Below are 26443 nucleotides of genomic sequence, written 5' to 3' on the forward strand. Positions count from 1 at the left end.
ACCGCTGTTGGGCATAGTATTTACTTTCTTAGACCAGCACCTTGACTCCTATATCTTATTACCTGAGGGCTTGCACAGAGGTCTTCAAGACCTCTACTGAGACCTTCTTATGGGGAGATATTTGAAGCCACTTTCTCAACTCTGACTCAGTCTGTTCTGACCCTTCTCCCTCAATCTCACCCTCACCCCCACCTCTCTACCGCCCCTCCCCACACACACGACTCAGGGTCCAAAGGGCAACCAGAGCCTTTTGTCTGTAATGCTCTCAACAGTGAGAGGATTCCCACATCTGCGCTGAGCCACCTGACCCTCGACCAGGGCACAGTTCCCTGGGCAAAAATGGAACAAGTGAAGTTGGTGCTTCCTTAGGTCTTAGATTCTTTAATTCTTGCTTATACTATTGTGGTAAGTGATTAAAAGCTTTTTTTCCTTTTTTGCTTGTTTCTTTAATTGATTACTCTGACACCCAACAGCTCATCTATCTTTCTCAAAGATCTCCTGAGCTCCTGATACTTTTTTTCACATCTGATGTGTGTATGTCATCTGTCTGTTCTTATTGGTTTTAAGCAGTTCTTTATATATTCTTTATACAAGCCTTTTGTCAATTATCTGTTACATGTATTTTTCACTCTATGATTTGACTTCTTGCTCTCTTTTTTAAATTAAATTTATTGGGGTAACATTGGTTAATATAATTATACAATTTTCAGGTGTGATTATCATTTCATATCTGTATATTCTATTGTATGTTTACTACCCAAACTCCAGTTTCCTTCAGCTACCATATATTTGATCCCCTTAACACACTTCGCCCTCTCCCTATCCCCCTCTAATTGACCCCCTTTACCCCATCTACCACCCCCCTCCTCCCCCACTAGTAACCACTACTCTATGTCCATGAGTCTATGTTTGTTTGTCCTGTTCCTTTGTTTCCTTTGTTGCTTTTAGGTTTACATTCCACATATAAGTGATATCATGTGATTTTCAACTTTTTCTGTCTGGCTTATTTCACTTAGCATAATTATCTCTAGGTCCATATATGTTGTCACAAATGGCAGTATTTCATCTCTTCTTATGGCTGAGTAATATTCCATTGTATATATATATGTACCACAGCTTCTTTAGCCAATCTATTGTAGGACACTTCAGTTGCTTCTATGTCCTGGCCACTGTGAGTAATGCTGCTATGAACATCGGTGTGCAAATATCTTTTTGGATATGGGTTTTCAAGTCTTTGGAGTAAATACCCAGTAGAGGGATTGCTGGATCATATGGTAGATAATTCTTAATTTTTTGAGGAACCTCCATAGTGGCTGTACCAATTTGCAGTCCCACCAGCAGTGTATGAGGATCCCTTTTTCTCCACACCCTCCCCAACAATTATTATTGCTTGTCCTGTTGATTATAGCCATTCTAACAGATGTGAGATGGTATCTCATTGTGGTTTTGATTTGCATTTCCCTAAAAGCTAGTGATGTTGAGCATCTCTTCATATATTTGTTGGCCATGTGTTTATCCTCTAGGAAGAAGTGTCTGTTCAGATCCTCTGCACATTTTTTAATAGGATCATTTTTGTTGTTGTTGTTATTCAGTCATATAAGTTCATTGTATATTTTGGATATTAGGCCCTTATCGGAGGTGTTGCTTGCAAATATATTTTCCCATTCAGATGTTTGTCTCTATACCTTGCTGACAGTTTCTTTTGCTGAGCAGAAGCTTTTTAGTTTGATGTAGTCCCATTCATTTATTTTTCCTTTTACTTCCATTGCTTTTGTGGTCAAGTTCATAAAATCCTCTTTAGTTAAGGTCCTTGAGCTTAGTTCCTACTTTTTCTTCTATGCACTTTATTGGTTCAGGTCTTATATTTAGGTCTTTAATCCATTTTGAGTTAATTTTGGTGTGAGGTGATGGACAACAGTCTAGTTTCATTCTTTTGTAGGCGGCTTTCCAGTTTTTCCAGCACCATTATTGAAGAGGCTTTCCTTTCTCCACTGTATGTTTTAGGCTTTTTGTTGAAAATTATTTGCCCATATAAATATGGGTTTGCTTCTGGACTCTTGATTCTGTTCCACTGGTCCATGTGTCTGTTTTGTTGCCAATGTCATGCCATTTTGATTACTGTCGCTTTGTAGTATAATTTGAATTCAGACAGAGTGATGCCTCCAGGCTTGCTCTTTTTTCTCAGGATGGCTTTGGCATTTTGGGGTCTTCTGTGCTTCTATACCAATCTGATGATTTTTTTGTACTATATCTTTAAAAAGTGCTGATGGGATTTTGATGGGGAATTCATTAAACCTCTTTAATGCTTTAGTTGATATGGTCATTTTAACTATGTTGATTCCTCCAATTTAAGGACACAGAATGTTCCATTTCTTTGTATCGTCTTCGATGTCTTTCAATAGAGTCTTGTAGTTTTCATTGTACAGGTCCTTTGCTTGTTTTGTTAAATTTATTACTAGGCATTTTATTCTTTTTAGTACGATTGCAAAAGGAATTATTTTTTCCACTTCTTTTTCTGGCACATCCTTATTAGAGTATAAGAACACTCTGGATTTTTGAACATTGATTTTGTATCCAGAAACCTTACTGTTTGCTTATTGTTTCTAGTAGTGTTCTTGTGGAATCTTTATGGTTTTCTACATAGAAAATCATGTCATCTGCAAATAGTGACAGTTTAACTTCTTTGTTTCCTATTCGAATGCCTTTTAAATCTTTCTCTTCCCTTCTTGCACTCACTAGGACCTCCAATGTTATAATGAATAATAGTGGTGATAGTGGACAGCCTTGCCTTGTTCCTGATCTGATAGGGAAGGTTTTTAGTTTTTCACCATTAAGTGTAATGTTTCCTGAGGGTTTGTCATATATGGCCTTTATGATGTTAAGTTACTTTCCTCTATACTGATTTTTTTAAGTGTTTTGATCATAAATGGATGCTGTATCTTGGCAAAGGCTTTTTCTGCATCTATTGATATGATCATATGATTCTTATTTTTTAATTTGTTTATGTGGCGTATCACCTTAATCGATTTGCGTATGTTGAACTATCCCTGTGCCCCTGGGATGAAGCCCACTTGATCGTGGTGTATAATCTTTTTAATATGTTGCTATATTTGGTTCGTTAGTATCTTATTTAGGATTTTTGCATCTGTGTTCATGAGAGATATTGGTCTGTAGTTTCTTTTTTGTGTGTTATCTTTACCAGGTTTTGGTATCGAGGTAATATTGGCCTCATAAAATGAGTTGGGAAGTATTGTACACAGATTCTTTTGGATTTTCTATGTAAGCAAGCATGCTATCCTCAAATAATGAGTTTTACTTTTTTCCTTTCCAATCATTATACAGTTTATTTCTTTTTGTGCCCTTCTACACTAAATACAGCCTTCAGTAAAGTGGTGATTTGAAGCGATAACTATTGTTTCACACTTTATTTCAAAGGGAAATGGCTCAATATTTTATCATTACATATGAGGAATAATTTCATCTGATTAAGAAAGTTTACTTCTAATCTTATTGAGCTAAAAAAGTTTTTTTCTCCTAATCCAAGAATGAATGTTAAATATTTTTCTGTTTTATTGAGACATTATTTTTCTTTTACTTAAATATTAAACTACTTAGCATTTTAGGAATACATACATTTTGGTCATGATGTCTTATCCTTTTTAAATATCACTAAATTTAGTTTGCTAATATTTTGCTTAAATGTTTGTACCTATACTCTTGCAGAACATGTAATTTACTTTCTCATATTGTCTCTGTCAGATTTTAGTATCAAATTTAGCTGACCTCCTAAAATAAATTGGGAAATGTTCCTTTTCTGTTTGTTTTCTAGAATTTTTTAAACATAGATTATTGTTTCTTTCTTAAATATTTGGAAGGATTTACCAATGAAGCTATCTGTGCCAAAAGTTTGTATTCGTGGGAAGAATTTTAAATTACAAATTCAACTTATAAGTCTATTTGTATTTTGTATCTAGTCTTGTACTAGTATGGATAGTTGTATTTTTCTAAGTTGTTCATTTCAGCTAAATTCTCAAATTTATTTGCATAAAGTTTTTTATGTTCCCTTTTATAATCTTTCCAATGTCTCAGAATCTATAATAGTTTCTCTTTATTTCATTCTTCTCTTTCTGATTTATTTATTTACTTATATTTTTATTAAAATATATTTGGCATATAAAATTGTGTAACTTTAAGGAGTTCAACATGTTAATTTGCTACATTTAATAATCATAAATGTGATTGCCATGTTAGTGATAATTAGCACCTCTATCATATTACATTATTATCTTCTATTTTTAGTAGTTGGCACTATTAAGTTCTTATTTCTAAGTTCTTAGCAAGTTTGATGATTGTTTTTTTCTGTATTCACTATACTGTGCATTAGATCTCTGGGGTTATTATGCCTTCTCACCTAGTTTAATATTATCAGCTGACAAGTTTGAATTGTCCACTGATAGAGGACTAACATTTTTTTTCTCTATTTTCCATTTGGTCCAGGGCACTAAAATTTAGAAGATCAATTACATACAATGCTTACAAATTTAAACATGGATTTTTGATTTAATAAAAGCTAGTTTGGAAAGGTCATCTAGTGTTAAACTCAGATTGATCAGTCACAATTTTTTTTTCTGAATTTACCTGTAGGATAATATTTAATATGTAGATCATATATTTGAGGATGTGTTTAAAACTTCTGTTTTGTGAATAACAAATCACTCGGCTTTTATACTTATATATTGCAGAGAAAGGAAACATAGTTTGGTATCATTTTTCCAGTTATCATGTAGGCTGTTTTTCTTATTGGATGTCCATAAGAAATTAAATATTAAAATATTTTCTCATTTAAAATTAATTATTTGATGTTTATTCACTTGACCTATTTCATAAATAATCAATACTCAGCAACTATTTTAATGTGATAGAGTGAGAAGTAGTAAATTGATATATACAGAATGTTGGAGAGTGATTTTTTCTTTTTATAGGCAGACCTTCTAGATGCTGCTGCTGGTGTTCATGTAAGATTCAGATTTGGTGGTGTAAGTATAGATGAATTCTTATGTGGTAATTTTAAAGCACATTCATAAGAAATTTAAAAGACATAATTTTTAAAAATGTAAACCATTTTCGTAATTAGATTACAATGGACCTTTGACTGTTTCATCTACAGGTTAAATTTCCACCCGAAATATACTATAAAATTTTCACTCGGAGACATGTCGAGGATCTGTGTGCTAATAGCCCTAGGGATTACACAAAACTTTCGGCAAAATATGCATCTTATATTAAAAGTGATAATCTTCAAGAAGAGGATCATAGTGGCTGGTATCGTCGTATAGAGAACAATGGCTGGAGGCCTGTTTCTGATAGGGTAAGAAAAGAGAAATATTAATAATTTTGAATCTTATATATTTAGAAACCAACTTGTTTTTTTAAAAATTAATTTTACAATCTGTTTAAAATAGTAAATCTTAGTAATTTAGCTGATAAAATTGCTTAAGTTAACTACTCTGGGGATGCTAATAGTACTTCAAGATACAGGACTATGTCCTTTTTTTCTTACATTTACTTCTCCTTGTAGTAATTAGCTTTTATCTAGGCCATCTTTAGACATTCTCTGATACTCAGCCATTTGCCATCTTTATAACAAAGTAAATTTGAAGATGTTGCTGACTCTATATTAATCCTTGGACTAGAGTTGGGGGACTTCTCTATAGACACTTTTCTAATATCCTTTTTGCAGAGATAATTTTTACCTAAAGATATTTGTAAGCTAGATTAACATGATCTTAGCTCTAGATATCTGTTTATATGGCCTCAAGTATCTTCATTCAAATCCTCAATCTCCGGTAGACAGGACTGTAAAATATACAGTAGAATATATAGTAGACTGTAGAATATGTTGAATATACTGAGTAAGAAAAGTGAAAATGATCAAATTATGAATTCATTCATTCATCTAACAAAATTTATTGCATACCATCCATGTGTCAGACATGGTTGTACTAGATTCTAGGGATACCATAGTAAATATGAATAGTCCCTCTCCATGAAGTTGTTTGCCTTTTAGTTAAGAAGAGTGTCAGTAAACAGGATATTTCAGTGAAGTGCAATAAATATGTGCTTTAATAGTGACAAATACAGAGTATCGTAGCGGATAGCAAACTCTCCTCCTTGTTACTTATGTGTGTATGATGGGAGAAAGGGAATGAAGCAGAAGTAGGAGAATAGGCAGCCAGTTAGGATAAAGTGTTATTCAGGGAAAACCCAAAACTCTTGGAATATAATGGTAAGACTTCTGTGTTCTTGGAGGATACTTAGACTCCTTGAGGATTAGAGTCTTCAAAAGCCAACAGCACTAAAAGTTGGGCAGGTCTGTTCTCATAAGAAATACTTTTAGAATATGTCTATTAATTTATTCATTCACCAAATGCATATTAAGTACCTCAGTACACTAGTACTTTGTCAGTCTTTCTGTGGCATGTACCTCTTAAGACTCAACGTGCTACTCACCTATCACTTAATTAGATAGACTGTAACAGAGTTTATCTTCTCTATTTCTACCTTGGCATATTCCTGCTGAACACAAAAAAGTTCTTGTCTATAGCCAGATAATCTCACAATCAGTATTTCAACATTTTGTATATTCATTTTTAATTTCTCAATAGTTTTGGATGTCTGCTGAAGATGTAATGGTGGGAGACAAAAAGGAAAGTACATTCCATTTCTCTAAACTGAAGAGAAGGCAAGATATGGAAAAGAAAAGAAAAATTAAAAAAATAAAATGGATGAGGCAAATGTAAGTTGATGAAATATTAGGCTTCATTTTGTCTTGTTAAAAAAGAAATATTTAGACTTACTAAGGAATTATACAGTATTTTAAGTTTTTTAAAAACTTGCTATCACTACTAAAATAAGTACATGTTATTTTAAAAAGACAATGTAAGGTTCAAACTATATTTTAAAAAACACATAGTAAGCAAACATTTAATAAATGCTTATGATGTGTCAGACATCGCTAATCTCTGGAATATAAATGGGAAAAGACAAGTTGTCTTTGACCTCAGGGAAATCACAGTCTATTGGAACATCAGATATGACAATAAGCATTTACTATTATATATCAGATAACTCTCGTTTGGCCTTCAGAACCTACTCTATACCCTTTTCAACCCTTCTTTCTGCCCTAAGAGACTATGTGGATTATACTTAAAATCATTCTGACCTGTCTAACAAGTGATAAAAGCTAGTGTCAAAAAATAGAATTGTTTTCAGCTTTCCTTGACTGCATACCAAAACAAAGCCCCAACATATTTAAAGGAATACGAAACACTCCAGTACCTAAAATCATATAAAATTCACAGTGTCTACCATATAGTAATCAATTATCAGGCATGCGATGAAGCAGGAAAATAAATCCCATCTGAGAAGGTAAATTAATCGATAGCAACAGATCCACCAAAAATATATTTTAAAAGTGAATATGAAAGAAAAACTTTTCAGACAGGCAAAAGCTGGGGCCTCTTACCATGAACAAACCAGTATTACAAGAAATGTTAAAGGAAGTTCAGGTAGAAGAAATGATTCTGTTTAGAAATCTGGATTCATATAAGAATGGAGAATACCAAAAATGATAACTGTGCAAGTAAATGTAAATAACTTTCTTCTTACTGTTTAAATCTTTTTAAAAGGTAATTAACTAACTACTGAACTATACACTTAAAATAGTTAATGTGATAAATTTTATGTTACATGTTTTTTACCATGATTTTCAAAAAAATAGGTATTAAATTTATTTTTGTAAAGGAATGAGTTAATATTGATATTGCTAATCAAGTTCTACTTAAATTCTCTATTCCACAATTGTACTCCTTTTCTCTTATATTGAAAAATCTTCATTTCAAGCAAATCAATAATTATAAAAATAACTAATAAAAATATGATACAATTACTAAATAAAGTTCAAAATTTTTAAAGGTAATTTACTATTTAAAGCAGAAACAATGACAATGTATTACAGTATTTATTAATTTATAGCAGTGTAAAAGTTAAATGTATGATAACAATATCACAAAGGCTGGGAAAGGTGAAATGGAAATATACTGTTATAAGTTCCTTACTACATACGAAGTGGTATAATTTGCTTAAAGATAATTAAAGATGTATACTACAGACCTAAAGCAACCATAAAATCAACAATAGCAACAAAGATATAAACCTCCATTATAAACTAATAATGGAGATAAAGTAGAATCATAAAAAAACAATTAATCCAAGAGAAGTCTGAAAAAAGAGGAAAGGAAACAAAGAACAGATAGGACAAATAGAAAATGAATAGCATGATGTGGATTAAAACCAACCATGTCAATAATCATATTAAATGTAAATGGTCTATATGTTATATACAAGAATTCACTTTAAATGTAAAGCGCAAATAGGTTAAAAGTAAAAGCATGGAAAAGGCTCATGCTAACAGTAATCAAAAGAAAGCCATAGTGACTATATTAATATCAACTTAGTAGATTTCAGAGAAAAGTATATTTCCAGAGATAAAATGGATCACTTAAAATAATAAAGGAGTAAATTTATAAAGAAGATACAAGAATTCTAAATGCTTGCTTACCTAATAACAGAGATTCAAATATATAAAACAAAACCAATAGTACCAAAAAGAGAAAAAGATGATTTCAAAATTATAATAACAGACTTCAAAAGCTTTTTCTTAGAAATTAATACAACAAATGGACAAAAAATTAGTAAAGAGCTAGAAAACTTGAGCAACGCTATAAACCAACTTGGTATTTTTGTCATAGTTGGCATTTATAAAGCACCGCACCCCAAAACACAAACTATATATTTTTTCAAATGCACATGAAACATTCATTAGGATAAACCATATTCTGGGCCATAAAACAAACATCCACAAATGTAAAAGATAAAAATCAGACAAAAGAAGTGCTTTGATTCCAATGGAATTAAAGAGAAATTAAAAATAGAATAGACTTAGTAACAATAAAATTCTGGAAAACCTCCAAATATCTGGGTATTAAATAGCATAACCTTTAAATAATTGATGAGTCCAAGAAATTTGAAAATATATTTGGTTTAATGAAAATAAAAATAGAACATATCAAACTTTGAGGATGCAACTAAACTGGTACTTACAGGGAAATTTATAGCATTAAAATCCTTATATTAAAAAAAAGAAGAAGTATCTCAAATCAATGCTCTAAGCTTCTAGCATAAGAATTAGTAAAAGAAGAGCAAATTAAACCGAAAGCAAGTAGAATAAACAAAATACTGAAAGTAACAGCAAAACTCAATGACATTGCAAACAGAAAACCATCAGAGAAAAATCAATGAAATCAAAGCTTGTTTTCTTTGAAAAGAGCAATATAATTTATAAACCTGTTAATAAATTTTTAAAAAGAGAGAAAACACATGCAAATCAGAAACATTAGAAATGAAAGCAGAGATATCACTAAAGATCCCGTAGACATTAAAGTAGTATAGATTTATTGCAAGCAATTTAATAAATTTGAAAAATTAAGTGAAAGAATAATTTATTGGAAGACATAAACCAAAGCTCACTGAAAAAAAAATAAAGATAACATGAATAGTCTTATATCTATTAAAGAATTTGAATTTGTAGTTTTTAAAAATTCTGACAAAGAAAACGCAAGGCCCAGATAGATTTCCTGGTGAAATTTAACAAGCATTTAAGAAAGACATAATATAAATTCGACAAAAATATTTCCAGAAAAAGGGAGGAACACATCCCAACAAGTTCTATAAGGTATTACCAAACATAAAAACACTCAAGGCTTATGAAAATAAAAAGATATTATAAGAAAATAATAACCAGTATCTCTCATGAACATAGATATAGGGTAATAAATAACAGATTGAGTCTATCCCAGGAATACAAAGTGGACTTAACATTTGGAAATCAATCAATCCAATAAACCATGTTAACAGACTTAAAAAGAAAACTAGGTATTATCGTCTCAATAGATGCAGAAAAGTTCTTACAACAATTCAACAACAATTCATATTAAAAACTCTTAGCAAACTAGGAATAGAAGAGAACCTTCTCAATCTGATAAAGGGCATCTATTAAACAAACAAACAAACAAACAAACAAACAAACAGAAAACCCTACAGCTAACATACTTAATGGGGAAAGACTGAATCCTTTTTACAATCAGAACAAGATAAGGATGTCTGCTCTCGCCATTTCCTTACCACATTACCCTGGAGGTCCTAATTGGTCAAGTAAGGCAGGAAAGAGGGAGGAAAAAAACTTTGAAATTGGTAAGAAAGAACTAAAACAGTCTTAATTCACAGTTGACATGATTGTCTAGGTACAAAATCCTAAAGAATCTGCCGAAAATTACTAGAACTAATAAATAAGTTTATCAAAGTCGTGTGATACAGAAAGTAATTGTATTCCCATGTCTCAGCAACAAACAATTGGAAACTTCAATTTTTAAAAATACTATTTGTAGTAATATTAGAAAATATGAAATACCTAGGCATAAAGGAAAGAAAAATTCTGCATGACTATACACAGAAAACTACTAAACATTGCTCAGAAAAGTTAAAGAAGATGTAAATAAATGAAAAGATATAAGGTATTCCTAGATCAGAAGACTCAATATAGTTAAGATGCAAACTGTCTCCAAATTGATCTATACATTCAATGCAATCACAATCAAAAGGTCTAGCTGATTTTTGTGGAAATCGACAAATTGATTTGGAAATTTATATATGGAAATGCAAAGGAACTAGAATAGCCAAAACAATTTTGGAAAAATAAAATTTGGAAGACTTACACTATTTGATTTCAAGACTTACAATAAAGCTACTGTAATTGAGATATTGTGGTATTGGCTTAAGATAGACATATAGATCAATGGAGCAGAATGGAGAGTTCAGTAGCAGACCCACATATACATTGTTAATTGAGTTTTAACACAGGTGCCAAGGCAATGTAATTGCAAAAGGATATTCTGTTCAACGCATTGGATACTCAAATGCAGGAAAATGAACCTTGACCCATATCGCACACCATATGTAAAATTAACTCAAAAGTCATGATAGATCTTAATATAAGAATAGACCATAAAATACCTAAAAGTAGGCAAAGGAGAACAATCTTATTGACCTTGGTTCTGACAACAATTTTTAAGTAGGATACAGAAGGCATGAAGTATAAAAGAAAAAGATTGTTAAATTGCACTTCATTGAAGTTAAAAGCTTTTGCTCTCTGAAAGACACTATTATAAAAATAAAAAAGAAAGCCACAGGCAGGAAGAAAGAATTCACAAAAAAATATATGGTAAAAAGCTTATATTTAGAATGTTTTTTAAAATTCTCAAAACTCAGTGATAGGAAGACAACCTAATTTAAAAATGTGAAGAGTTGAACAAACACTTTTCCCATGAAGATATATGGGTAGCAAATAAGCGCAAGTGAAATAATGACTATCATCATTAGTCATTAGGGAAGTGCAAAGCAAAACAATAATTAGATATCTTTACATACCGACTAGAATGGCTAAAGTAGCCCACCATGCTAATTTTTGACATAGATATGGAGAAAACGCAGACTGGAACCTCTACTTTGGGAAACACCTTGACAGTTTTGTTATGAGTTAAGTTATAGAATGTACCTGCCGTTCGACCCAGCCATTTCACTGGGTTTTTACCCAAAAGAAATAAAACATGTGTCCACAGAAAGATTATCCATGAATATTCATAATAGCTTTATTTATAATTGCCAAAACCCAGAAACAACCCAAATGTTCATCAACTCAAATGTCAGTGGAAAAACAATTGTGATTTATCTTCACAATGGAGTACTATTCAGCAATACAAAGGAATGGACTATTGATATTCACAGCAACATGGATGAGTCTTTAAAAAAAATGATGCTGAATGAATGAAACCAGTCCAAAAATTCTATATATGCGAAATTCTAGAAAATACAAACAAATCTGTAGTGACACAAAGCAAATCAGTAGTTGTATGGAGGTGAGAGTGAGAGGAACGAGGAAGGGAAGGATTACTAAGACACACAAGGAACTTTAGGGGTTGATGGATATGTTCATTTTTTTATTGTGATGAAATCATAAGTGTATACTTAGGTCAATATTCTTCAAGTTGTACAGTTTAAATAATAAGTGTTTACTATACACGAATTATACTTCAATAAAGTTGTAAAAAAAAAAATTAAAAGAACATGTGCAATCAGAAGATCTCCATGAAATAGTCCTTCATCTCTTGTAGTTGCAGGGTGGGTTGCTGTCAACCCAGGAGCTAGTTGCAAGGGTCACAGGATAACAGTGCCTGCAGTGCAACCAAGTGCTTAACCTGTCAGGTCTTATGCACTAAAGTAAGGGAACTAGTGGAGAAGTGGAACCCTTAGACTTGGAATGGTGATGTTTGGACAGTTATAAACAAGGCCGAGAACCTTCAACCTTTAAATTTCCCTGTTTATTGGAGGAAACCTATATTTTGGGGGAACCAGTCCTTCTCTGCATAGAAGCCTTTCAGTGATTGTACCTGGTACAGTTCCCTTGCACACACACTTAGGATTCCCCCACAACCATGTCTCATTGCCTGGCAGCCCAAGGTGAGAGTTATAGCTAAGAATATCCCAGACAGAGAGGTACAAGGTCCACTCCAGGAGATGGCTTATAAACCAAAAGAGTTAAAAGAACTTGCCAATTTATATTGATAGGAGCCTTGGAAGCATGTGTGAGAGTGGATTCTAAAGTTGTTATATCAATAGTTGTTCAAGCTAAATTTATTGATCTGACCAAACTCACCAGAGATTATGGATTTAAGGTGTTGGCTTGAGTACCCAGTAGTGGTGTTGATAGCCTGTTAGGTTGGCTAATCAAAGCCTAAACTCAGCCAAAGTTTTATAGTTACAAAACGCTTCAATTTCTCTGGTATACTGTAAAAAAAGGATTTATGAAAGCTCAGGAAATGATATGTTTGTTTGTATTTGATATGATATATATGTTTGTTTGTAAATGATATGATGTTACGTGCAAGCCACCCTCTAGCTGTAACCCCAGGATGCCCCAGAGGATATACTCTTCATCAAGTCATTAAGAAACGAGGGGCACAGCAGACTTCTTGATAAACTCTGTGTTGACTGTCTTTTATAAACTGGAAGTGACAGCAGAGAAATCTGTGATGGGATTGGTTCCTTTAGTTCACTGGGAATAATGGAACTTTGGAGTGATAGAGATCAGGTAGTGACACAAATTGTGGCTAAGCTTCCAGATGTGGTTTCTTTAATGGAGCAGATCAACACAGCTCCTTGCACCTGGTGTGCTGCTATTGACCTGGCAAATATGTTCTTTCTCATCCTAGTCAATAAGCGAAAAAAAGGAAGCAGTTTGTATTTACATGGAGAGAATAGTTATCTTTACATCTTAGTCTCAGAACTATGTCAGCTCTCATGTTAGTTCCCACAGAACATATCATGTCTGTTTATTACATTGGTGACATTATACTAATTGCATGTGATGAGAGGAAAATAACAATGGTAGGGGAAACATGGTGGAGTGAGATATGTTCCCAGATCTATCTCCATGAAACAATAATAAGCTGAAATCTAAACCTCAACAAAAGACACCCAAACTATGCACCAGCACGTCTCAGAGTGGGATCTGTGCATAAGAGCTACCATAGAATACACTTCCATTAATGCCCAAGCAGAGAAATAATAGTCCATTAAACACCATAAACAACCAAGGTGATAAGGCATCTCAGAAAGAAAGAGAAAAATCTCCAGAAAATAAGCTTACAGACATAGAAATATACAACTTAAGTGACAGAGAATTCAGGATGTTACTTTTGAAAAAACTCAGTGAGTTACAAAATGAGTCATATCGACAATTTCAGAAATTGAAAAACCACCTAGATGAGCAGAGCAAAAAGATTAAAACCCTCAAAAAGAACAGAATAGACCTTCTGGAGATTTAAACACACACACACACACACACACACACACACACACACTGCAAGGGTTAAAAAATGGAATAGCAAGCTTGGGAAACAGAGTTGACCAAATAGAGGAAAGGATCAGTGAAGTTGAAGACAGATCTAGAAATAAATCAGAAGGAAGAAGAGAGGAGCCCAAGAATGAAAAATAATAAATGAGAAATACAAGACTAGCTGAAACTATCAGGAGAGGAAACATAAGCGTAATGGGCATTATTGAAGGCGAGGAAAAGGAGCAGGGATTAAAAAGCATTTTCAGACAAATAGTTGATGAGAATTTCTGAAATCTAAGGAATGACCTGGAGCTTAGAATTCAAGAAGTCAACAGAACACCCAATTACCTCGACCCAAAAAAGGCCTTCACCAAGACACATGGTATTAAAATGATCAAAAATCAGCAACAAAGAGAATTCTCAGGGCAGCCAGGGAGAAGAAAATGGTAACTTATAAAGGTAAACCCAATAGATTATCCTTGGACTTCCCAGCGTAAACCTTATAAACCAGAAAGGAATGGAATAGAATATTTAAACTATTAACTGAAAGGAATTATTAGCATAGAATAATGTATCTGGCTAAGCTCTCCTTTAGATATGAAGTTGAGAAATCAAGACCTTTCCAGACACACAAAATTTGAAGGAATTCTCCACTACAAGGCCTACACTACAGGAAATAGTGTAAGATGTCAGCTCATCTAAAACAAAATAACAACAACGACAACAAAACATAATTAGGAAAAAAGTGACTATCGGGCAAATAGAAGCAGAGGAGTGCAGCCCTTACTGAGAACAGGGTATTATAGGCTTAAATAATTAGAAGAGAATTGTTACAATAAGATAGTAATGAACATTCAGCATACATAGGGACAAATTGAGACAAAAATGACTGAAAAGAGGAGAATTCAAAGATCTAAACTCGCAAAGGGGAATGGAGATAAGGCACACACAGAAGAAAATGGACGATTGTATATATATAACTATCCTTTACATATTTGTAATGGTAACCACAGGCCAAAGATTAGAACCAAAGTATATAGTATAAAACAAGAAGACCAGAGGCAAAACCCACAAAACCCAACCAAAATAAAGAAAACAGAGACACAAGGACAAGGAAGCAATGGAAACATCGAGCTACCAGAAAGCAAAAGATAAAATGGCTATAAGAAGACCTCATATTTCAATAATCACCCTAAATGTAAATGGACTAAATTCACCAATTAAAAGGCACACAGTTGCAGATTGGATCAATAAACAAAACAAAACCATATACTGTCTCCAGGAGACACATCTCAGTTCCAAAGACAAATATAGACTCAAAGTGAAGAGTGGAAAATGATATTTCAAGCAAATGGCATTCAGAGAAAAGTGGGAATAACAGTACTAATATCAGATGATATAGACTTCAAATAAGAAAGATACTGAGGGACAGTTCATATTGATAAAGGGAATCATGCACCAGGAGGACATAACACTTATTACTATCTATGCTTCCAATCAGGGAGCGCCAAAACATGTAAAATAATTACTAACAGAACTAAAGGGAGAAACAGACTAAAATGCCATCGTAGTAGGGGGCCTAAATACCCCATTGTCGGATATGGACAGGTCATCCAAATAGAAAATCAATAAGGAAATAACATCCTAAATGACACACTAAACCAACTGGACATAATTGACTTTTACAGAGCCTTTCATCCCAAAACAGCTTCTTATACACTCTTCTCTAGTGCACATGGAACATTCTCAACAATCAACCACATACCACGACCACTGGGACACAGAGATATCCTCAACAAATATAAGATTGTTTACAGCCATACCACCCCGAATGTGCCCAATCTCGTCTGATCTCGGAAGCTAAACAGGGTCTGGCCTGGTTAGTACTTGGATGGGAGAACAAACATAAGAGGATTGAAATCATACCAGCCATATTCTCTGATTGTAATGCTTTGAAACTAGAGATCTACTGCAGAAAGAAATCAGGAAGAAACACAAATACATGGAGATTAAACAAACAACATGCTACTGAAGAATAACTGAGTCAGAGGAGAAATAAAAACAGAGATCAAGAGATACATAGAAACGAATGATAATGATAGTACAACATATCAAAACTTTTGGGACATGGCAAAAGCGGTCATAAGAGAAAAGTTCATATCATTACAGGCCTAGCTCCAAAAACAAGAAGCTCAAATAAACCTAATGCTTCATCTTAAAAAAAACAAAAAAAAAAAAACTAGAAAAGAAAGAACAAATGAAGACTAAAGTCAGCAGAAGGAAAGAAAGCATCAAAATTAGAGCAGAAATAAATGAAATTGAAAAACAAAAAAACAAAAAAAGATTAAAAAAATAAATGAAACAAAGACTTGGTTCTTTGTGAAGGTTAATAAAATTGACAAACCCCTGGCTAGGCTCACTAAGGAAAAAAGAGAAAGGACACAAATAAATAAACTCAGGGATGAAAGAGGGGAAATTATGACTGACATCTCAGAAATACAAAGGATAATACAAGAATACTATGAAAAAGTAGATAACACCAAAATTAATAACCTAGAAGAAATGGGGACTAGTATTTAGAAAAATACAACCTTCCCAGATGAAATCAAGAACTGGAAAATCTAAGTAGACCGATCAGCAGTATGGAAATTGAAACAATCATCAAAAACCTACCAAAAAGTCAAAGTCCAGGACCAGATATCTTCACCAGCGAATTCTACCAAACATTCAAAGAAGATTTAATACCTATTCTCCTTAAACTCTTCCAACAAATCAAAGAGGAGGCAATCCTTCCCAACTCATTTTATGAGGCCAGTATTACTCTGATACCAAAATTTGGTAAAGATAACACACAAAAAAGAAAACTACAGACCAGTATCTCTCATGTACACAGATGCAAAAATCCTAAATAAGATACTAACAAACCAAATATAGCAACGTATTAAAAAAAATTGTACACCACAATCAAGTGGGCTTCATCCCAGGGGCACAGGGATAGTTCAACATACGAAAATTGATTAATGTGACATGCCACATAAACAAATTAAAAAATAAGAATCATATGATCGTATCAATAGATGTAGAAAAAGCCTTTGCCAAGATACAGCATCCATTTATGATCAAAACACTTAACAAAATCAGTATAGAAGGAAAGTACCTTAACATCATAAAGGCCATCTATGACAAACCCTCAGCCTACATTACACTTAATGGTGAAAACCTAAAAACCTTCCCTCTAAAATCAGGAATAAGGCGAGGCTGTCCACTTTCACCATTCGTATTCAATATAACATTGGAGGTCCTAGCGAGTGTAATTAGACAAGAGAAAGATATAAAAGGCATTCAAATCGGAAACGAAGAAGTCGAACTGTCACTATTTGCGGATGAAATGCTTCTCTATGGAGAAAACCCTAAAGACTCTACAAGAACACTACTAGAAATAATAAGCAAATACAGTAAAGTCTCTGGATACTCTAATAATGAAGTGTCAGAAAAAGAAGTGGAAAAAATAATTTATTTTACAATTGCAACAAAAAGAATAAAATACCTAGGTATAAATTTAATGAAACAAGTGAAAGATCTATATAATGAAAAGTACAAAACCCTATTTAAAAAAATCAAAGAAGATACAAAGAAATGGAAAGATATTTCATGTTCTTAGACTGGAAGAATCAGCATAGTTAAAATGACCATATTATCTAAAGCATTATACAGATTTAATGCAATCCCCATCAAAATCCCATCAGCATTTTTTAAAGAAATAGAACAAAAAATCATCAGATTGGTATAGAAGCACAAAAGACCCCAAATTGCCAAAGGCATCCTGAGAAAAAAGAACGTGGCTGAAAGCATCACTCTGCCTGACTTCAAATTATACAACAAAGCGACAGTAATCAAAACGGCATAGTATTGGCAGAAAAACAGACACATGGACCAGTGGAACAAAATCAGGAGTCCAGAAGTAAACCCATATTTACGTGGGCAAATAATTTTTGACAAAGAAGCCAAAAACATACAGTGGAGAAAGGAAAGCCTCTTCAATAAATAATGCGGGGAAAACTGGAAAGCCACTTGCAAAAGAATGAAACTAGACTGTTGTCTATCACCACACACCAAAATTAACTCAAAATGAATTAAAGACCTGAATATAAGACCTGAAACAATAAGTCGCATAGAAGAAAACATAGGAACTGAACTCAAGGACCTTGGACTTAAAGAGGATTTTAGGAATTTGACCTCAAAGGCAAGGGAAATAAAAGCAAAAAGAAATGAATGGGACCACATCAAACTAAAAAGCTTCAGCTCAGCAAAAGACATTGTCAACAAAGTAAAGAGACAACCATCCGATTGTGCTCTTACTAACCAATATAAATCAAAAGGCATGTTCCTACTTCTATAAAATGCATTAGCTCTCATGGATCATTATGCATTTAAAGTCTGACAGAAACTTCATGAGGGTGAGGACACATCGTGTCTCTGTTGTATCCCTTGCCACCCAGGATTATATAAGCCTTTCTTTCTTTCTTTCTTTTCTTTTTTTTTTTAATTAAATGCTTACTATAGGCCAGTCATTGCTTTTAATGCTTACCAGGGATTTAAACTTCTAAAACTCTGGAGAAAACTAGGAGGTGGTAGTATTATGATTACCATTTTAAGAAAGAGGGCACCAATGCTGAAAGGCCAGATTATCTGACAATGGTTATATTGCTAGTAAATCACAGAAGCAAGATTCAAAGCCAGATAGTCTGATACCAAATCCTAACTCTATAACACCACTGTGCTGCTTTCAAATAAATGAGTGTCGAGTTAACAAATAAATATAATGTCAGAATAGGTTAACCTTTAAAATGGAATACCACTGTAGATCTTATAATATTGTATTCTAATAAACTTGGCAAAGACTGCTTACCTCTGTCTACTCACTCAGCTCATGCTTGGTGGGTGCGTTAATTTATGTGCTCAGACTAATATAAGATATAACAGTGCTACAGAAGTCTGGCCTTGGAGTCAGATTTAAATTACTGGCTCTGATATATATTTACTACACACAGGATCTTGAATAATTTCTTAATTTCTCTAGGTTTTAATTTCCTCGTCCATCAAATGGGAATCAAAATAGCTGTCACGAATGGCTGTGTCTTTTTAAAGAGAATTAAATAAGATAGTTTATGAAAAGTACCTGATACAAACAAAGAGATGCCAGTATCTCTCTTCCCTTTTCCTCTTCCTCTCCTCCTCTTTCCTTTGGCTCCTTTCCTTCCCTCTTCCTACTTTTCATTAGCCATGTGATCTTGTGAAAGTTATTCAACTCTTCCAGGATTTATTTCCTTATCAATAAAACAAGCAGACTAATTATTTGGTCTGCAAGATTCTTTGATTTTATAATTCTATGATTCAGTGATATAATAACTTGTATCAAAAATTCAACTTACTGAGAGGTAATTTTGAAATGAGACTTCTTTAGTTAGTGTGGTTGATTAAGTTGCTTTGTTTTTTTCCAAAGGATCCCATCACATAGAACTTGGTTTAGAGGTATTTGAATTAAATAGGATGAAAATTTGGTTTAATATTTAAATAGTTTAATGGCAACGATATATATTTTCTATATCTACCAATAATCACCTGTTCCAATGGATTTATGTTTCCCTTCCTTTCCTTTGTTTAGGTACTATGCAGGAAACCTGGAGGCTAAGGCAAGAGATAGTACAACTCTAGGTTTAATTCACACAGCAACAAAAGGGCTAATAAAAGCTGTCGAAGATGGTGGAGTAGATTCTGTGATGGAATGGGAAGTGGATGAAGTGCTGAACTGGACAAATGCACTGAACTTTGAAGAGTAAATACATGTTACTATTCTTGGGGAGCAAGGGCAAACATCATTAATTTTTCTTTCTAATATTTCTCACTTCCATGATGAATCTAGGGGCCACGAACATAATCTCCCCCCAACAAAATGAGTATTTATTACTTGTCTAGGAAGAAAAATAGAATAAAATAAGGGAGAAAGATTTTAAAAAGGGATTATCTAAAAGTAGAAAAAAAATTAGACAAGTGTTTTTTATTGTCAGACTTTATTTTTATGCCTATAAAAAAAGTAAAGCCTAAATCTGCTTTACTTTTTATTTTGGGATTTAGAAACAAAGCTAAGAACATGAAATTAATAACACAAAGAATGTCCTCATTCTGTATGTAGTCCCTTATCTTCCCTTGTGAGACATTAAAAAGTTATAATTTTTCATTGACATACTATGGCCCTTGGAAAACATCTTTAGGATTTTTTGTGTGATGAAAATTTTAAAATATTCAATATAGCCATCAGGGAAATACAAGTTTAAACCACAGTGAGATCCTAGTTCAGACCCACTAAAATGGCTACAATTATAAAGATAGTATTAAGTGTTGACAAAAATGTAGAGAAATTGGAGCTCGTATATACTGCTAGTGGGAATGTACAATGGTGCAGCCATTTTAGAAAACAAACTAGCAGTTTCTCAAATGGTTAAAGATGGAGTTGCCATATCATCCAGCAATTCCACACCTCAGTATATAGAGAAGAGAAACTCACATATCCATGTGAAAACTTGGATATGAATGTTCATAGCAGAATTATTCACAACATAAGTGAAAAGCAGAAACAACCCAAAGATTCATCAGCTAATGAATGGATAAATAAAATGTGGTATATTTGTACAATGGACTATTATTCTGCAATAAAAAGAAATGCTAATATATGCTATAGTATTGATGAACCTGATAAGTGAAAGAAGTCAACAATAAGGGACCATATATTGTATAATTCTATTTGTATAAAATGACCAGAATATGCAAATCTATAGAGGTAGAATATAGATTAGTGGTTGCCTAGGACTGGGAAAATTATGGGGATTGGGAGGTTAAGGCTAAGGGGTGCAGAGTTTCTTTTTGAAGTAATGAAATGTTCTAAAATTGATCGCGATGATGGATGCACAACTCTGAATACACCAAAAGCCACTGAATTAATATACTTTACATGGGTGAATTGCATATGTGAACTATATCTCGATAAAGCTTTTAAAAATGTTGAGTATTTACTCAGCTGCAATAATGAATGTGAATATTGCATGGATGAAGAGGCAGAAAACTTCAAACGAAGATGGCGTAAGTAAAGAAACATAAGAAAAAGGAAGAAATTAGGAAGAGAGATAAGAAAATGGGATAGGAAAAATCAAGTTGATTTTCACTGAACAACAGGACAGGAAAAGAATCCAAGAGGACTCATAAAAGAGGATAATGAGAAAAGAAGAAAAAAGGGAAAGAATGACTAAGAAAGAAGGAAAACAAGAATGAACGAAAAAAGATATTGACAGGAAGGATCTGTTAGAAAGTTAAAAAGGAAAGATAAGAAATAAGGAAATAATTATCCATAATACATACTCTAAAATATTTTGTAATAAATAAATAATAAAGAGATTGTTATGATTCAATAACCCCAATATCTTGTCCAGACCATAGTACTGAGATTCCGTATAGACAGCCTGTCAGTGATCTCTGAGACACTGAATAAATATCGATGGTAATAACGATGCAAGAAATGGCATTCAAAGAAAAGCACTCTAATGCTACACTTCACTTATTTTCTCTAAGAGTAAAAGTTTCTAGGTAGAGAATGGAGGGAAGAAAGAGAGAGAGAGGTAGGGGAGGTTCATTTTGAATGATCTGAGGGCAGGATAGTGAATTGTCTCAGGAGAACTTTCAAAATCCTGCTCTGCCTTTCCCTTATACAAGTTGGCTAATTCAAGCAAACAGCCAGCAAGCTTTAGTGAAAAATTACCCCTAAATCCACACCCAATATCCTATATTCCATCACTATTGGAATACAAAAAATAAGTTAAGTTCAAAGGGAAGAAATAAACCAGCCTTTCAGCCTACCTAAGACTATCCCCCACTGCTATCTACCAATACCCTTCACTGGTAATTGATTTAAGATTCTTAATGGCTGCTCTTTGTGAAAAAAAAAAAAAAAAAAAAAAAGGATAAAAACAAGATAAACCAGTAAGATTCGAAGTGGTTTTTTGTATCATATACTCTATGTGGAGTGGGATGAATACACCTAGGTTTGATATGGTAAGACTAACTGAAAATTTCCATTTTTAAAAATACACGTACCTCGTGTTTCAAAATTATGTACAACTTCTATTAGTTTAGTCTCAGGCATCATCATAATTTGGCACTAACTTTGAATTCTTAGAGAGTAAGTTTTTCTATTGAGCTCTGAAAGACAAAAATTTCAAATATTATCGTGCATGATTATTTGGGAATATTTCAGTAGCATTACTAACCCCAACTTACTTATTGTCTCAGGCAAGACCAAACTTTGCAAAGACCTTCCCCCAGCTAACTGCAGCCCTCAGGTATAAGCACCTTCTTCCCAGTGCACTTATGGTCTCCACAGTCTGCTTTCCTGTTATATCTAGATGTTTGTAACTGGCTCGATGATACCTTGTTTGATGAAAATTTCAGAGTCTGACAGTTTCTTTAGGAGAATTGTTAGCCACTAATTCCTTGGAGAGTATCTTTCAAAATTTATGGGCAAAATAGATCATTAGAATGACAGAAATGTGTTGAACACTGACTCTGAGTGATACAAATCAGTTTCTTCCCAAAAGGCTTTTGTGCTAGCCTCTTGCAATGACAGATGGCCATTCTCCTGGGAAGAAGCCATGCTCATCTCAAGATGCACATTGCAACGATATCAACTGAGTACAGTATTATTATAATTTTAAAAAATGGATAGAGCCAACTTCACTCTTGGACTCAAAGGACATTGACGAGTACTGCTGCAAATTCTGCAGCATCTAGGGATATGTTGCTGTGAGCACTTAGCATCTAAAACAAACCCTGCATCGCAATCGAGTTGCCCACAATGCCACATGGTGGCTACTGTGACTGCTGCTGTCATTCACACTGTTGGATCTTCAGCTGCACATTCTCTATCAAGATGAATGTTCCTCTTCCAGGATCTTCATATTTTTCAAACTACAAGTGAATTTTGACATAACCTGTTAAAGTGATCAGCAGCTGGGCTATCTTAGATAATTTCCTGATATCCTATTAACTGTGTGGCAAGAGATCTTTGCCTATGACTGTGATAGGTAATTTCTATATCAGAAGCTGTTCCTTTGATTTATAAAACATGTAATTATGTGGCTTCTCTGGCTAGGAACTTTTCCCAACCATTAAAATATTAAATTTGGCACCATTTTTTTACCTTCCCCACTTTGTCCTAAGGGTTGCTTTAGGTGTGTGAGAGCTACATGGAGTGGGAAAGTCATGAGAATTAAACATTTGGACTAGTGAATTTGTCACCATTAATCTAAGATTTCATGGAGAAAGTGGAATTGTAGAAGTAGTCTAAGCATGTGCTAATGAATCAATTTATTACTTACTAATAAACCAATTTAATGAATGTCCATGTAATGTGCTTAGGTATATTGACAACTGGAAGGAAATGGCTACAAGCAAATCTTCAGCTAACATTGAAAGTAGGTGATTTATAGCAATACTTTATGGGAAATTCTTGCAAACAAAAATGATGAATTCCACACATGTACACATTTCTAAGCACCTAACATTGCAGGACCCTGCACAGCATATAGATACAGAAAAATTTGCCCAGTAACTTGTGCCTTTATAGGTAAGATTATTATTTGGAAATAGGAGGAAATTTTCTATTTTAAGTTGAGTTGGATAAAAACTTTTTAAATGAATCTTTTTTTAAAAGAAAGTTGCATATCTCATGGTTTCAGTAATAATTTTTAATGAGCAAACTTCACTTTGCTAAATCAATGCCTCGAAATGTTAGATATGTTTTTCAGGTTCTATGCCGCTACTGTTCCATCAGTAGTCCTCAATATCGAGAAGCCAAAAGTGACAGTGTGTTGAAGAAGCGTATCATCATCATATCCCAGAAATGTCAATAGTTCTAACATAGCCAAAATCTAATTATGGTTATTATACAATTGAAGTATTGAGTTCTGTCCTGCTGTCATCTATGACCGACAGTAAAGCAGAGACATCGCAGTTGAGAAGTGTTGGTTCGGACTGCCTGGTCTTGGATTTGAGCTCTCCTGTTTACTGGCTGTGTGAGCCTGGGCAAGTTGCTAATTCCATTTTCTCCCTCCGTAAAATGAGAATAATAATAGCACCTGGCTCATAGATCGTTGTGAGCTAATGAGAGGTAAAATGTGTAAAGTGCTTAGACCAGTGCCTGGTACATAATTTGTACTCTATAAATGTTGCCATTAGCCTTAACCTACCCATTTATTTCCAACTCGATGTTACCACCACAGTACAAGTTGCCATCGGCCCTCTGCAGGCTTCTGCGACAGCCTCCAAACTCATACCTCTCCTGTCCGTTCTCCACACGACAGACAGTGATGTCTTACAGATTTAAATCAACACAGTATATAACAAATATACAAAAATAACAAATATAACACAATAACAAACTATTCTTTAGCAATTACAATGTGGAAGTGCTGTCGTAATGTGCTTTAGAAAATTAACTCATTTGATCTGCAGAACAACCCAATGAGTCAGGTTCCATTATTTGCGTTTTACAGATAAGCAGACAAAGAGATGCCAAGTTACTTGCTCAGGGTCTCACAATCAGTTCCTGTGAGAGCCAAGATTTGAACTGAGGCAGCCTACCTAGCTCCAGAGCCTCTCATAGTTCTCCCTGGCGCTTGGGATAAAATCCTGACTTTATCACGGCCTCTGGCTCCGGCCCTGGCCTAGCTTTCCACCCCTATCACGTCCTACTCTGCCTCTCACGCCCAACCACCCTGCCGGCACTGGCCTCTCGCTTGTTTCTCAAACACTCTGTGGTTTCTGCTCTAGGGATTTAATGAGGTTGATGGCCTTCCAGAGTACAATTTTAAGTAACTGAGGGCAAGGAGTTATCTGTTTTGTTCACTACCAAGTCCTCTGAGAGTGGGGAAAAGGAATGTGGAGAGGACCCTCCCCTGGCACGTGATAGCATATTGGATCTTATCACATCTGACATCTTTCTAAACATTTGTCATTCCTCTCTAGGTTTCAGGTTTGGGCAAGCACAGGAAAAAATATATGACTATGCAGCTATGTCAAAGGAAATGGGAATACCAGAATATTCTCCACATGAAAATCTTTATGAAGATACAAGTATTACTAGACTAACGCCTGATTCCATTTACGAAATGTAAACGTAAAGTACTTTCTTTTCTTTTTTGAGCAATAGCCCTTCAAGTTCTGATTTTATCAGTTATAGTCAAGAGATAGTTTATTCTGACTGGAATGACATTTATATTCTTGGCACAGAATCTGCCCAATTAAGTAAGGAGGATTCAACAGAAATATAACATTGGACTGAGTTCAGTGCTCATAGAAAATGTAGAAATTATTCCTGGTATTCCGAGAAACTGCAATATTCTTACAATCACACTTAAATAAAGATATACTTAGGTGCAAAACAATCTTCAGATTGCTTTCTGTATTTGAAGCATTCATTTGTACATTTATGTCAAGCGGAGCTCTTTTTCTATAGTAATCATAGACCAAAAGCTTATACCCTCAAATATAAAAAAAACAGCAATCAGAAGACTTAATGTATATTTAAGAAAAAAATTAAATTTACTGAGATGTAATTTACATACCAATTTGCCCATTTTGAGTGTTCAGTTTCAGTTCTGACCAATGTAATTTTCACAATTAAGATATAAATCATTTCCATCACCCCCAAATTGTGCATCTTTGCAGTCAGTCAATCCACTCACTCCACCTTAAGCCCCTGGAAACTACTGATCTTTCAATCAATACAGTTCTGCCTTTTTTAGAAGGCCATATAAATGGAATGATACTACATGTAGTCAGTCTCTTTTGGTCTAGCTTCTTCCATTTAGCATAATGCTTTTGAGAGTCATCCTTGCTGCTTATATCAGTAGTTCATTTCCTTTTTAATTACCAGCGATTCATTGTTTGGCTAAGCCACAATTTGTATATCAATCCACCAGGCGATGGACATTTGGTTGTTTCCAGTTTGGGATCATTATAATTAAAGTTGCTATGAATATTCACGTACAAGTCATTATGGGGACATATGCTTTCATTTCTCTTGAGAAATACTTATAAGTAAAATGACTGGGGCAAACAATAGCTATAGATTTGTTTCATCTGTTTGTCTAAAGTGGATGTACCATTTTGCATTTCTGCCAGCAACGAATCAGTTTCAGATGCTTCACTTGGTTTTTGTCTCTTGGTGTTGTCAGATGTTTTAATTTTAGCTGTTCTAGTGGATACACATCCACTAGAAGAGTGAATAGTGTCTCACTGTGACTTTAGTTTGCATAGTCATGATGATTTATGGTGTCGAGGAACCTTAATGTGCTTATTTGCCTTTGGATATCTTCTTTGGCA

General features: G+C 33.9%; 1 protein-coding gene across 2 annotated transcripts in view; it reads left to right on the forward strand.

The window, feature by feature from the left end:
* CUNH11orf65 (chromosome unknown C11orf65 homolog) overlaps positions 1-25613 on the forward strand; it is a 39832-nt gene extending 14219 nt beyond the window's left edge. For both annotated transcript variants that reach the window (XM_016160557.2, XM_016160558.2), the window contains 6 exons: positions 4983-5036; positions 5168-5368; positions 6666-6796; positions 19677-19847; positions 23477-23532; positions 25085-25613. In XM_016160557.2, coding sequence (XP_016016043.2) covers positions 4983-5036; positions 5168-5368; positions 6666-6796; positions 19677-19847; positions 23477-23532; positions 25085-25233 — 762 coding nt within the window. In that variant the 3' untranslated portion in view covers positions 25234-25613. The remainder of the gene's footprint in view (positions 1-4982; positions 5037-5167; positions 5369-6665; positions 6797-19676; positions 19848-23476; positions 23533-25084) is intronic.
* Positions 25614-26443: the final 830 nt, after the last annotated feature.

Source organism: Rousettus aegyptiacus, unplaced genomic scaffold, assembly GCF_014176215.1.
Source record: "Rousettus aegyptiacus isolate mRouAeg1 unplaced genomic scaffold, mRouAeg1.p scaffold_m13_p_5, whole genome shotgun sequence".
NCBI lineage: Eukaryota > Metazoa > Chordata > Mammalia > Chiroptera > Pteropodidae > Rousettus > Rousettus aegyptiacus.